This window comes from Centroberyx affinis, unplaced genomic scaffold (assembly GCF_046629955.1).
Source record: "Centroberyx affinis isolate AG114_WGS23_722 - 3 ecotype Tasmania unplaced genomic scaffold, CSIRO-AGI_Caff_v1 ptg010464l_1, whole genome shotgun sequence".
In the NCBI taxonomy this organism is placed as follows: Eukaryota; Metazoa; Chordata; class Actinopteri; order Beryciformes; family Berycidae; genus Centroberyx; species Centroberyx affinis.
In genome coordinates, this window is record NW_027284837.1 from 1 (window position 1) to 15,016 (window position 15,016).

Here is a 15,016-nt window from a genome sequence, read left to right on the forward strand (position 1 = left end):
GTCACTAGTGATCGGTTCAGTCACTAGTGATTGGTTCAGATATATGTCAGTCACTAGTGATCGGTTCAGTCACTAGTGATCGGTTCAGATACTCAGTCACTAGTGATTGGTTCAGTCACTAGTGATTGATTCAGATACGTCGGTCACTAGTGATCGGTTCAGTCACTAGTGATTGGTTCGGGGAAAATCAGCAGCTTCACCTTATCATACCCAACTGATTTCCATGTTACAATACGATATAATAAACCTTTATTAATCCCCTAGAGGCGATTCCATCTGACAGATATCTTCTGTTAAAAATATCTACGGCTGATTTGGACCAAATGACACACAAGTCCAAAGTCCTTCTAACATGCAGAGAGAAAACTGACCGCTTCCTGAGTCTGGGTAACACTTCACTTTACAGTAGCCTTGTTCCTGCTTATTAACCTGTGTATTAACTTATGGAAAAGTACACAATATTACTACTTGATGAAAATTTCCCTAATGCATCATGTACTTTTTTTTTTTTTTATCTCAGGTGCAGTTGAGTGATACATCCTCTGAAACAGGGAATCTGTGGTGCTGAGAGAGGAGGCTGGTGGAGACAGGGGGCTGATGGGAGATTGGGGGGGTGGGGTGGGGGGGGTGGGGGGGGGTTTGGGGACTTACTGTGTCCTTTGGATAGCAAGTCGTCGCTGTTGTCCTGCGGTCAGCAGAGCCGGCGGACGAGGAGAAAACAACCACAAGAAACACAAAGTTACTGAGCGACAGCGACAGACAGAGAGAGCAGAGGGAACAGCGGGCGGCCGGGCTGCAGGGCGGCCATGTTGGCTCCAGGAGGGGGGGAAGGGGGGACTGACAGGAATGTTTCCTTAAAGCAGATCCAGAGTCTGCTGGCATCAGGCTGATTCATGCTTTACTTTTATAAACTTTATTTCAGAAGGTTTTTATCTTAATTAAAAGAAGAAGAGGAAGAGTTCAGCCTCTCTGTCCTGTTTCTCTTTCCACCCCAGACTGCAACCATGGAAGCTTTGGCATATTTTTTTGTAATTTTGGTGATAGTGCAATGGTGTAGCCCGGCCCTGTTGCCATGACAACCAGTGCAACCGCGGGGCGCCGCCGCCGCTGACCTCTCTTCCTGTCGCCGACCAATCATCTTCCAGACACACCGCCCCCCCCCCCGCCCCCCCGCGCGCCGGTACTTACGGTCGACATCGCTGGTCTCCTGCTCGCTCGCCTCCTTGCTCTTGTAGAAAGGAAACTTTCGGGAAAAGAGGTTCTTTTTACGCTTGTCATTGAGAGACTGCTGAGGAGGAAGAGGAGGAAGAGGAGGAGGAGGAGGAGGAGGGAGGAGGGGTGATGGAATAAAAAAAGGAGGAAGAAGGGGAGATGGGGAGTCTGATGTCGGTACGGAGAGAATGAGAAGCCGTTCGTCTGAGTCTGTGGCTCGCTGGCTGGCAGCCGGACGGAAACTCAACTAACACAAACTCTCAAAAACAGTAAAGTGGAAACTATGGAAATAAACTGCCATTAACAGCCTTAATGAAAAGAAATTTAAAAAAAATCCACAAATAAACAAATCTCACAACTGCCCTTAAACCATGAGAACAGAAGCTTGACTTTATCAAAACTCTTTTTTTTTTTTTACCTTACTGGCTGCAGTACACAAGGACAAAGAATTAATAATAAATCCTACTCATAATCTAAGAGTCTCTAATGCAAACTAATTACATTATATTCAACATAACTCTGCATGTAGGAATTTATTTTTACCAATACTACTAACTGATCAAGACCAGATCTGCCATCTGGTGGAGGATTTTATCCAAAGTGACATCCATCCCTTTGTATAACAGGTGACTCCACAGTATTAGGGCATTGTGGGAAAACGTCCCGTCCACTGAGCCAGCCTCAGCCACAGAGTCAGAGGAGAAACAAAGTGGTTTGTGGTCCGGCCGCCCGCCTGCAGCCCAGACAGCGGCGGCTCTCTCTCTCTCTCTCTCTCTCTCTCTCTCTCTCTCTCTGTCTCACACACACAGTTTGTATTTCTTCTTCTTCTTCTCTCTCTGTTTTTCCCCCAGTTTTGTACCATGTGTATGTGCAGATACAGTGCAGAGTCGAGTCTAGCCACAGCCAAAGACAGAGTGAAGGAGACAGATGTGTGACGGGGGGGGGGGGGGGGGGGGGGGACGGCAGCGGGACGGGGGCCGGGGACGCCGCCCGCTCCCTGACATGCAGACGGCGTGCAGAGAGGAAGCTTTACTGCAGCAACATGCCAGCAGACACAGAGACTAACATCCATCTGGTTTCTCTGAGCCGGAACAACATCTAACGTCCGGAGTGAGCTGTTAACAAAAACTCCTTTCAGCAACACAAGGACTGAATTATTTTTACGGGACGTCCCAGTAGGAATAAAACTGATCCCAGACGTCAACTTTGCTTGAGTCCCAAGTCAGTCTCAAGTCTCAAGTCAAGTCTCAAGTCTAAATATAGATTACCAAGTCAAGTCCATGTGATTAATGTCAAGTCTCAAGTCTAAATGTAGAACAGCAAGTCAAGTCAGAACAAATCAAGAGTCCAGTATCAATTTAATATCTTAAAGAAAACTAAATATCTAGGACTTTTCAATGCAATATGGTTTTAATAGGATAAAAACTTGGTAACAGCATCATGATTTCTATAATCAGTTTCAACTTCAATAAATTCAATCATTCCATACAAATTCAGAAAACAGAATTTAAATTCAGTCGTCTGCTGGAACAAATCTCATCACTTTCAATCTAAGTCATTTACACAAACACAAGATCTCAAGTCAAGACTTTAGAAACCTTTTCAAGTCATCAGAGTACAAGTCAGAGTCGAGTCCCAAGTCACCAGAACCCAAGTCAAGTCAAGTCTCAAGTCTTCTCTTCATGCATCAAGTCAAGTCTCAAGTATTTAAAACTGTGACTCTAGTCCCCCCCTCTGCCCGGTCCTGAGCCACACAGGAGCACAGGGACAGGACGGCTGTGTTTACCTGCACACTGATACTTCAGTCTGAACCTGATTAAAACAATACTGCTTCTACTGAAACTGTCATGTAAACTCCTCTATCTGAGGATCTGAATCAGAGGAACAGAACCTGGTTCACAGATAGATTTCTGCTCAATCTTTCCATATTTAGGGCATGATAATGCTCAGTCAGGTTTACTTTTGTTTGTTTTTTCTAACTCTGCAGGTCAAAGGCAGTGGTGAAAAGAGTACTATAATGTCCTACTGAAGTACTGTTACTTTACTGAAGTAGAAGTAAAAGTACTGGTGTAAAAATGTACTGCAGTAAAAGTACAAAGTATCTGATTTAAAATGTCCTCAGAGTAAAAGTTCCTGAGTTCCTCTTTAGAACAGAGAACATTGTCAGCTGTGATCTTTTCCATGTGATTCTAAAAGGAGAGAGGTCAGAGTTCAGACTAGATTCTTTTAACTGGAAACATTAGAAATGAGAAAATAAAGTGCAGAAGCAAAGTAAAGTCAGATTCCTCTTCTCACTGTGAATGGATCCACAGTTTGTCAGTTTCTGTTGCTGATGGAGACACACAATCTGTTCTGTGATGGATGGATTTAAAACGGACTGAAGGGAAAGTCAAATTACTGACTTCAAAAAAGTACAAGTACACAAAAAAGCTACTCAATCAGTCAGGTGAGTAAATTAAATCAGTTACTTCACCCTTCTTTGCACTTATGCACTGCTGCACTTCTTTTAAAATGTTGTATTTTACCTGATTTTATGCATTCTATGTACTCTATTTTTTTACTTCATTTTATTAATATTGTTCAGTGGGTTTTATTTTCCATCTTATGTTATGCATTCCTCATTTTTATCATATTTTTACTATTATTATCAAGTGGGTTTTATTCTCCATCTTATTTTACATTAATTATGGCATTCTATCCCTGTTTTTATGCTCATTCTATGTCTATTTTCATGTGAAGATGCATTCTATGTATTCTATTCTCATCTTTATCTTATTTTTACTATTATTATCAAGTTTGATGTGAATTGTCATTGTCATTTCTCTGTTGTAAAGCACTTTGAGCTGCATTTCTTGTATGAAAGGTGCTATACAAATAAAGTTTATTATTATTATATTATTATGATTATTATTATTATTATTATTATTATTAAGGAACCTGCATGTTGTATTTACTGCAGTGGAGTGATGAGCAGTAAACCGATGAAACTGATGAAATGAATCCATGTAAACCAGATTATTGACGATCAAGTTACTTCAAACCTTGTAAACATTGTAATGGAAACACTGCCTGATTTCTCCCAGTAATCAGAGTACTGGTACCTTCTGAATCTTTCCTGAATTCTTCATCAAAGCTGACTTCTCTTCCTCATGTCCAAAAACAAAGAGCGGACTCGTTTTTTTCCTGTCTGTATATTCAGCAGAAACTCAAATAATCTCAGGTTCTAATATGAAAACACATTCCTGTATGTTTACTGCACTGGGAGACTAAACTCACTGATGTTTTTACTGACAGAAGACAAGAGCAAGTGGCATTAGACCGCATTAGATCACATGCTACACTTAAATGTTACACAGGAGGTGAAACGATAAGACAGCAGGTGAGGGAGGTGAGTGGGTGAGGAGGAGGAAGAGGAGGAGGAGGAAGAGGGAGGAAGGCAGGAGCAGACAGTCAGACGTCAATGGCAAGCGTTTCTCTCTTTTGGGTTTTTTTTTCTTTTTTTTTTTTTCGAGTCATGCATGTTGGTTTCACTCCCCAGCGGGTTGGCGTGTTAGCGGGGCGGGTGGGGGCGGCGCGGGGCGGGGCGGGGGGGGCGGGGCGTTTTGGCGACGCGTGTTAAAGCGACACACTGTCTGGAGGAGGCCGGGTGCCGGGGAGGCGCTGCGTCTCCACACACAGGCCGAGAGAAAAGAAACGTACGGCGAGTCTGGGGCAAGAGATCCACGACATGCTGTTAACTGCTAGCTAGCGTTTAATCGTTTTAACATTAGTCAATCAGACTGATTAGTAGGTGGAGTTCAAGTGGTTCATTTTAATGAAGCCTAACAGATGTAGGGTTCAGAATACAGTGAATGGCAAACGGCTAACTCTGGCTGAGGATTCGACATGCAAAACAATTCATTTCAGTCACTTTAAAAGTTTTTTAAAGCTAAAAACATGAAACACAGACGTAGAAACCGTCCCAGAGGCAGACTGGTTCAAACAGGGTTCCCACCGCACCTCGACAGAAAATTCAAGCACTTCTCAATGACTTTTCAAGGTTTTGTGTATTTTTGAATCTCAGGACTCCAGACGGTCATGTTCTGGGGTCAGTCAGACTCAGAGCCTCATGGTGAAATCCTTCATGTTAAACCTGGAGGTGCTGATCCAGATCCGAGGCAGACTGACTGCTCTGCAGCTGGATCTGAATTAAAATCAAGTCGTTTCAAGGCCTGATTTTATTTTTCTAAAATACACAAACCTCCAAGGATTTTCAAGGCCTGTGGGAACCCTGTTTACATGACAGTCCACTACTGCAGTACTCAGGATTCTACTACTACTGCTGCTATTACTGCTACTGCTACTACTACTTCTACTACTGCTACTACTACTTCTACTGCTGCTATTACTGCTATTACTGCTATTACTACTGCTTCTACTGCTACTTCTACTACTGCTGCTACTACTACTGCTACTACTACTACTTATACTACTACTGCAGCTACTGCTACTTCTACTACTACTGCTACTGCTACTACTACTACTAGCACTACTGCTACTGCTACTCCTACTGCTGCTACTACTACAACTTCTACTACTACTCCTAGTATTACTTCTACTCCTACTCCTAGTATTAGCAGTACTCCTGCTGCTATGTGAAGTTCTGCAGGTAAAGTCAGTCACTCACCCCTCTGTCTCGAGACTTTGCGTTGAACTTGACCGTCTTTAATCTCGCTCTCTCCTTCTTCTCAACCCTGTGGTCACAGAGGATGAAAGGTCAAAGGTCAGTGGCGGCCATTGTTTAGTAACGATGACACTGACAGTCAGGACAGTGAACATCACAGCGTTACACAGACCGGATCTACATGAGCAGTACTGACTAATAACACCAAGAGCTGCACAGCTGTCCTATGACACATAAGACACACTGCTCATATGATAGTGTGTGTGTGTGTGTGTGTGTGTGTGTGTGTGTGTGTGTGTGTGTGTGTGTGTGTGTGTGTGTGTGACTGACCGTCTCTTGCTGGGGATGACCCCCACCTCCTCCACCTCTCCCTGGGCCGTCAGCTGTCTGGCCTGCCACCACTCGTCGTCGGAGGCGTTCACCACATGCAGGATGTCTCCGAACTTGAAGTTGAGTCCCTGGCTGGGCAGGCCGGAGTCCCGGGTCTTATCGTAGTCAAACAGCGCTCTGCGGGACAAACAAACAAACAAACAAACAACAGTGTAAACAACAATGAAAACACAGAAAACCACAGAGCTTCTCCTCCTCGTCTGGTCAGTGAGGTTTCTCAACTGTTACTACTAATAACAACAGTCAGTACCATCTTTTAAAATCACTTCTTAAAACGTACTTTTATCATAAGGCCTTTATGTGATCTTTAGCTTTTACATATTTTCTTTTTATCCTTGTGGAACTGTCTGCTATTTATTGTTGTCATTTCTTCATGTTTTATTGATTTTTGTCATTCTTCACGTTTATTTTTCTCGGCTGTGAAGTACCTTGTAACTTGACAAAGCCTTTGTGTTAAAAACCAACATACTGGAATGTTCCAGACTGTGATATATGACATTATATCCTAAAGGAGTGAAACCTCTATGGAGCCTCCTGCACCAATTGTTTTAAATCCTGGCATGTCATTGGTCCAAAGGTCCTGAAGCGGCCATCTTGTTTGTCATGGAATATCTTTGTTTACTATGCATGCAACTCTATAGCCCTGAAGCAGTGGTGGAAGAAGTACTCAGATCTTTTACTTAAGTAAAAGTAGAAATACCACAGTATAAAAATACTCTGTTCCTGCTTTCAAAATGTTACTTAAGTAAAAGTACAAAAGTATTAGTTGTAGGTTTAGTTGTAGGTTTAGTTGTAGGTTTAGTTGTAGATGTAGTTGTAGGTTTAGTTGTAGGTTTAGTTGTAGGTTTAGATGTAGGTTTAGTTGTAGGTTTAGTTGTAGGTTTAGTTGTAGATGTAGTTGTAGGTTTAGTTGTAGGTTTAGTTGTAGGTTTAGATGTAGGTTTAGTTGTAGGTTTAGTTGTAGGTTTAGTTGTAGATGTAGTTGTAGGTTTAGTTGTAGGTTTAGTTGTAGGTTTAGATGTAGGTTTAGTTGTAGGTTTAGTTGTAGGTTTAGTTGTAGGTTTAGTTGTAGGTTTAGTTGTAGGTTTAGTTGTTGGTTTAGTTGTAGGTTTAGTTGTAGGTTTAGTTGTAGATGTAGTTGTAGGTTTAGTTGTAGGTTTAGTTGTAGGTTTAGTTGTTGGTTTAGTTGTAGGTTTAGGTGTAGGTTTAGTTGTAGATGTAGTTGTAGGTTTAGTTGTAGGTTTAGTTGTAGGTTTAGATGTAGGTTTAGATGTAGGTTTAGTTGTAGGATTAGTTGTAGATGTAGTTGTAGGTTTAGTTGTAGGTTTAGTTGTAGGTTTAGTTGTTGGTTTAGTTGTAGGTTTAGTTGTAGGTTTAGTTGTAGGTTTAGTTGTAGATGTAGTTGTAGGTTTAGTTGTAGGTTTAGTTGTAGGTTTAGATGTAGGTTTAGATGTAGGTTTAGTTGTAGGATTAGTTGTAGATGTAGTTGTAGGTTTAGTTGTAGATGTAGTTGTAGGTTTAGTTGTAGGTTTAGTTGTAGATGTAGTTGTAGGTTTAGTTGTAGGTTTAGTTGTAGGTTTAGATGTAGGTTTAGATGTAGGTTTAGTTGTAGGATTAGTTGTAGATGTAGTTGTAGGTTTAGTTGTAGGTTTAGTTGTAGGTTTAGTTGTTGGTTTAGTTGTAGGTTTAGTTGTAGGTTTAGTTGTAGGTTTAGTTGTAGATGTAGTTGTAGGTTTAGTTGTAGGTTTAGTTGTAGGTTTAGTTGTAGGTTTAGATGTAGGTTTAGATGTAGGTTTAGTTGTAGGATTAGTTGTAGATGTAGTTGTAGGTTTAGTTGTAGATGTAGTTGTAGGTTTAGTTGTAGGTTTAGTTGTAGATGTAGTTGTAGGTTTGGTTGTAGGTTTAGTTGTAGGTTTCGTGGTGTACCAGAGTCTTACCTGACGTATAGCGATCTCTTCTGGCTGGTCCTCAGCGATCCGGATCCAGAACTGATGCTGCTGTTCATCATCTGCTCCCGCAGGTCGTGGATCTTCGCCTCAAACCGACTGTATTCTGCACAGGGAGAGGAGGTTCAGAGGTTACACAGCTTTAATATACAGTCAACCAGTACACACTGTGTTGTACTGGTCAGCTCCCAGTGTGACTTCAGTCAACGCTCCCTGCAGACACTCAGGTTACTAAAGGTTCCTGTTTGATCAGAGCGCCGTTCTAAGCATCAGCGTTTCCTGAGGACCTTGGTGAAGACGAGCTGCGATGTCGGTCAGATCCATCGATTCAGATCAGCTCGTCTCTGGAAACTCACGCAGGAAAGCGGAAGAGGCAAACAAAGAGCGAGCGATTAGCATCAGAGTTATCAGATCGACTGAAGGTGCGAACGCTGACGGGCGCTAAATCCATCTGAGGAAGAGCTCCAGCCCCGCTGAAGAGAAGCAGCTCTGAAGCCTTTTTTAGTTTCTTGTGTTTTTCTCACCTGAACTGAAAGTTTCCACAGTCATTAATGTGCAGAGAGTTTCAGGACCTTTGAAACCTCTTAAAACTCCAAACTAGCAAAATGACTATCAGAAACTCAGCATCGGTTTCTTTAATCCTGAGAAATTCCGTTTTTGCAGACCTGTGGACTGACCTGACAGCAGTGCCACAATGACACCGATCAATACAGGCCAACACTAACTAACTCACTAACTGATGTTGCATACTACTGGACTACTACTGTGCAATAATCCTCAAGGACTATGTGGTACTTTTTATTGGCACCTTTTATTCATTTATTTATTTATTTATTTATATGACTCTTTGCTTTTAAGTAATTTTGGTTTTTAACCCTGTGCATGCTGCATTACCTTTTTTTGTTTATTGTGTATTGTCTCTAATCTATAGTTATATGTTAATACAGATCGTGTGAGCTACTGGACACCTGAATTTCCCCAAGGGGATGAATAAAGTATCTATCTATCTATCTATCTATCTATCTATCTATCTATCTATCTATCTATCTATCTATCCATCCATCTATCCATCTATCCATCTATCCATCTATCTATCTTAGCTGACCCTAACAGAAAGGAGGATTTGCCTACATGGATCAACAGAGGATCACACTACAGCACTTTGTGACTCTTCGTTATAACATTCCTCCGCCGGGTGTTTCCGGGTGTTTCCGGGTGTTTCCGGGTCTTACCCTCTGGTCTGTAGTGGGCGACGATGGTGACGGTCTGGCCGGCGTTCTTCAGGGCGGCGGCGGCCTGTTCGTGTGTGGCGCTGCGCAGGTCGACCCCGTTCACCTGAAGACAGCAGGGCACAAGGTCCGGTACAAAACATTTAAAATAAAGACTCATTTAGTTTAGTAGTAGCAGCAACAGTAGTAGTAGTAGTATCAGTACTAGTAGTAGTAGTAGCAGCAGCAGCAGTAATAATAATAACTTTATTTGTATAGCACTTTTCTAAAAACAATGTTTACAAAGTGCTTAACATACAATAAAACCCAAAAGCAGTGATGTGAAACTACCAAAATGAATGATGGAAAAATACAAATAAATAAAAAAAAACATATATATAAAAGAAAATAGGAATAAAAGGTAATATATGAGGTAAACAGGTACAACTAAAAACAGATCACAGTAGTAGTATCAGTACTAGTAGCAGTAGTAGCAGCAGCAGTAGTAGTAACAGTAGTTATCAGTAACAGTAGTAGTAACAGTAGTAGTACTAGTAGTAGTAGTGTGTGTGTGTGTGTGTATACAGCCATAACTGCATAAAGGCTTTTAATTTAGATTATCAGGAAGTGTGTAGCCATCAGTCATATTCAGTATAATATTGCTAGTTATGTTGGTCCATTACAAATGTGATAGAATGTGTGTGTTCAGTGTGTGTATAAGTATGTTTAGTGTGTATACATACAAAAAACAGTCCATCTCTTTTCCTCAGCTCTCCACAGTAAGGTGTGTGTGTGTTCAATGTGTTCTCTCTGTGCGCATGTGTGTGTGTGTTAAGTGTGTGTGTGTGTTCAGTGTGTGTGTGTTCAGTGTGTGTGTGTGTGTGTGTGTGTACGCACAGACACCAGCCTGTCTCCTTTCCTCAGCTCTCCACACAGGTCGGCCGGTCCTCCTGCCAGGATGAAGGAGATGAAGATTCCCTCTCCGTCTTCCCCGCCCACGATGTTGAAGCCCAATCCCGTCGCTCCTCTGTGCAGCACCACCTTCCTGGGCTCCCTATTGACGACGACACCGCACACAGGAGCTGTCAATCATCCTGGCACAAGTCAACCTCACACAGAAGCACAGAGAGCGATGAAGGAAACGTATAATTACAATCGGAAAACCGTCATCTTCCTCCTCTACTGCTGCTGTTTTGAAGTAAAAAATACTTTCCACCTCTTTCTTCAGCTCCTATTTATCTGATTTATTGATCCATGATCATTCTAGAGCCACAGGAATATTTACTCCACCTGCTGCCTGGCTGCTGTGACCTCTGACCTTTCACCTCCTCACTATCAGTTGCCTGGAATATTGATGATCTGGGAGCTGAAGTTTGTTCTACTTTTCTGTTTCTGTTGATATGAGCGTCACAGTGATGACTAACATGGAAAATGTAACAAACAAAACAACAACAACAACAACTCCTCCAGATTGTGTTCGGTTTCATGGCACATTCGTGATGACGCATCGCTTTTTCTAAATTCAAGAAGAGGATTGTGGGAGTTGTGTGAAAACTTGCTGCTGAGGTGTGAAGATTCAAAGTTTAATTTTCACAATAATAAAACTTTCACTTCCTTTTATTAATTTGATACGGCTCAGTACAGACAAACATGATTTGTAGAAAACTGTTTTAAACCTAAGATATATTTCTCTCTGCATGAGGAACAGAGAGTTGAGGTAATTCCAGGTTTCAACCAGCAGGGGGCGGAGCAGCTGTGTTTCTTCCACACACAGCAACAACCTGTCTAACACTCAGTCAGGCCAGTAGCTCCCAAACTGAGGACCCGGGGGGGTCCTTGAAGGGCTTCCAGGCGGTCCCAAGCAAAAAGAGGAATAGTTCAATTTCACTCTAATTCAGTAGAAATGATCCCAGTTAGAGAATGTAGAAGAATGGCTGTTTACATGCAGAGTATCCTGGATACTAACACATCCCCCTTACTTTTACAATGTTGTTTTTACTGTGGTACATCTTAATAATACACAAAAGCTCTATGCAGGAGTCTATTTCACTATTTCATCTCCACTTTAAGGTCTTATTCGGGAAACTGTTGACATGCAAATTCTCCCTGTATCCAAACACATCTGCCAACACTGCCAGCTCTCCCAGCTGTTTCCTCCTGTCTTCTAGCTTCCTTGTGAATTCCCCACTGCCGACTTCAGATTTCACAGATCATATTCAGATGATCTTTATGATGTTTACATGCTCCAACACAAGATACTCCAATAAACCCGGATATTAACGGGACAGTGGTCAAAGGAACCAAAAGACTATCTGCAGGTCTGTGACATGAAAACATTTAAGAGGAATTCGCCAACTGAGTCAACCTGACTAACATTTACCTAGCCAGGAGAGACAAAAGGTAAAGAGAGACAATGAGAGGAATAGATAGAACAACAATAAGAGAGACAGAGAGAGAGAGAGAGAGAGAGAGAAATAGAGAGACAGAGAGAGAGACACAGAGAGAGAAAGAGACAGAGAGAGGGGGAGAGAGAGACAGAGAGAGAGAGACAGAGAGACAGAGAGAGAGAGCGAGACAGAGAGAGAGACAGAGAGAGAGAGCGAGACAGAGAGAGAGAGCGAGACAGAGAGAGACAGAGAGAGAAAGAGACAGAGAGAGAGAGAGAGAGAGAGAGAGAGAGCGCGACTGGCCATGTGCCTCAGTGTTTTGAAGCTCGTCAGATTGCAACTTTAAGATTAAAACTAACTCTTGCTTGGTTAGTGGTTTGGCCACGCCCCCTTCATAGCCACGCCCCCATTCATAACCACACCCCCTTATTCAAACTGACTTCCTGTTGGCCGGTCCTTTCTTCACCTCCCTCCCTCTCCCTCTTTCTGAATGGATAAATCACTGACAGCATCGCTCACTGCAGGCTTCTGAAATATCTCACATTTCTAAACTCAACCTTCAATTCTTGACAAAAGATTTCAGTCAGTGTTCAGTATGAATTCTGCTGATCGTGACATGACTGACAACTAGACCACAGCTCAACATTATTCAACACTACAACTAACATCACTATATGTGAAATGACAGTGGCTCCACAGCTGTATATAATATGTAATACAACAAATTTTCCACTCTTCTCTAATCGTCTTGTGCAATTCCCAAATGTTTCAACACCTGGGAATAAAGTCTGTTTCCTATGGGCAGAAATATATGTCACTAGAAACTGAAATTGAATTATTTATATTTGAATTTGAATTGCTCAACTTGAAAAATTGATATTATGAAATTGAATTAATTTGCTCTGAAACTGTATTCAGTTCTCGTAATTCAAATTCAGTTCTTGTAATTCAGTTTCAGTTTACAGACACATCCTGGTCACTGAGGAAGAGCGATTTCAGTTTCTAGTGACACATATTTCTGCCCAGTGTCCAGACCTGCAGCACTGAGGTGTGAAATCCCAGTCTGTCGATTCTCCCAGACAAAGTCCAAAGTTTTCCAAACCTGGAAAATGATCAGAATGATATCTTCCCTTACTTTTCCAGACCTTGTGGGGCCGGATTCACAAAACCCTCTTAAGAAAAAAAATCTTCTCAAGTGCCATTTTTTTCTTAACTTTCTTAAAAAATGCTATTCTCAAAAACAGTTCTTATATATTTTCTTAACTTTCTTCTTATGTTTCTTCCTAAGAAAAAACTTAGGAATATAATGGTATTCTTGAAATGAAAGTTGTCAAATTTGTTCTTGATTTTTTTCTTAACTTTCAGACGCCCTTCACCTGTCTTAAAACTCCTACAGTGAAAAGGTAAGCCTCTAATATCATATATTTAAACACATTTTAGACAAGTAGGTTATAGTTCAAAGTCTTCATAGGTTCCCCTACACCTAACATTAAGATGAACATTTATTGTAAAGCTTTATTTGGTGTAGGGCCAGGTAGGCCTCTGTCTCATGTCTGTTGGAAATAAGCTGCAAATTTTACAGTTACCAACAGCAACCAATGTTTAAATCTTTGCTCTAGTTGCTCTAAATAGGTTTTCCACAATTGTTTTGTGGAATGGAAGCACTTTGGGTTGCTCCTAGCCTTGTCTCCTAGCCTCCTAGCCTTGTCTCCTAGCCTCCTAGCCTTGTCTCCTAGCCTCCTAGCCTTGTCTCCTAGCCTCAATGGCAGTAAGCCTTAAGTTTATTAACCAGAATTATTCAGGCCCTATTTTGAGAAGTTCTTAAGTTGGAAAATTAAAGAAATTCGTAAGAAATGAGACGGTTACTAAAGAAAATATTGAGGAATTGCACTTAAGAGCCTTCTTAAGAACTTCCTAAAATTTCCTCTTATGTCATTTCTTAAGATCTATCTTAAGAACACATTGGTGAATCCGGCCCCTGGTCTTTTCCTCTCTTTCACTCCCACCTCATCCCATCTCTTTATCTGTGCAGCTAATTCTTTTTAAAGACCGAGTCACGCCTCCATCCGTCCTCCTCTGTAATCTCTGCGTCTTCGGAGGCCGACCCGCTCAATTTTCATTCCCACCTCCTCCATCTATCCATCTTCTCATCACATCCATTCATCCATTCATCTTTTCCTCCAGTCCTCCCTCCCTGCATCAGTGTTTTCAGTGGCTCGTCAGCAGACACATCCATCACAGCGGAGAGCGGAGCGATGGTTCTGGTCTCACCTGGTGACGTCGTCGTCTCCCAGCGTGCTCTTGGGGGTCGGGGAGTAGCGTCCCGAGGGGGCCGGGGGGAGGGGCTGGCCCATGAAGCTGGGGGGGCTGATATGGTTCTCCATTTGCAGGGAGTAGGCTGAGAGAGAGAGAGAGAGAGAGAGAGAGAGAGAGAGGGGGAGAGAGAGGGGGTGAGAGAGAGAGGGAGAGAGAGAGGGGGGGAGAGACAGAGAGAGAGAGAGAGAGGGGGAGAGAGGGGGAGAGAGAGAGAGAGAGAGGGAGAGAGAGAGGGGGAGAGACAGAGAGAGAGAAAGAGAGAGAGACAGAGAGAGGGGGGAGAGAGAGAGAGAGAGGGGGGAGATAGAGAGAGAGAGAGGCAGGGGAGAGAGATAGGGGAGAGAGAGAGAGAGAGAGAGGGGGTGAGAGAGAGAGAGAAAGAGAGAGAGGGGGGAGAGAGAAAGAGAGAGAGAGAGAGAGAGAGATAAGTAGGCAGGTAGAAATCCCAAAAAGTTCAAGTTGTTAGTCAGAAACCTAAATAACTCTCATATTGCTGCTGTCACAGAAAAAAAACAAAAACGCAAATTTTAGTTTTTCTGAAAATGTTTTTCTTTCCTCCTGAAACTTCCCCTGGTCAGTTATTTTGTTCAGACAGTTCACGACTCCTGCAGGAGTGAAACCTGGTAAAACCTCATTTTTTTAAAAACCACTCGGGCGTCAGTCAGTAAACACACTTCTTCCCCCGTCTCCTGACACACTGACGTTCTGCAGGAGCGAGGTCTGGGCCGGGCCAGGCCGGTCTGGGCCGGGCCGGTCTGGGTCGGGCCGGTCTAGGTCGGGCCAGGCTCCTGCTACCGTCTGATTGGACGAGCGAGGAACGCAGCGGGGGGGGAGTTTGGAAACGTAATCCAGACTAGTAACCCAGATGGACTGACTGTCTGTCTGTCACATGAC

At 42.6% G+C, this 15,016-nt stretch overlaps 1 protein-coding gene across 1 annotated transcript; it reads right to left on the reverse strand.

The window, feature by feature from the left end:
- Window positions 1-1,188: 1,188 nt before the first annotated feature.
- Window positions 1,189-14,198, reverse strand: LOC139640759 (disks large homolog 1-like; the record flags this gene model as incomplete). The annotated part of the gene is made up of 7 exons (XM_071514937.1): window positions 14,078-14,198; window positions 10,317-10,473; window positions 9,444-9,546; window positions 8,203-8,317; window positions 6,206-6,382; window positions 5,879-5,945; window positions 1,189-1,285 (listed from the first exon to the last, which is right to left on the reverse strand). Coding segments are annotated over exons 1-7 (829 nt in total), but the record flags the coding sequence as incomplete, so codon positions are not given.
- Between the last annotated feature and the right edge of the window lie 818 nt (window positions 14,199-15,016).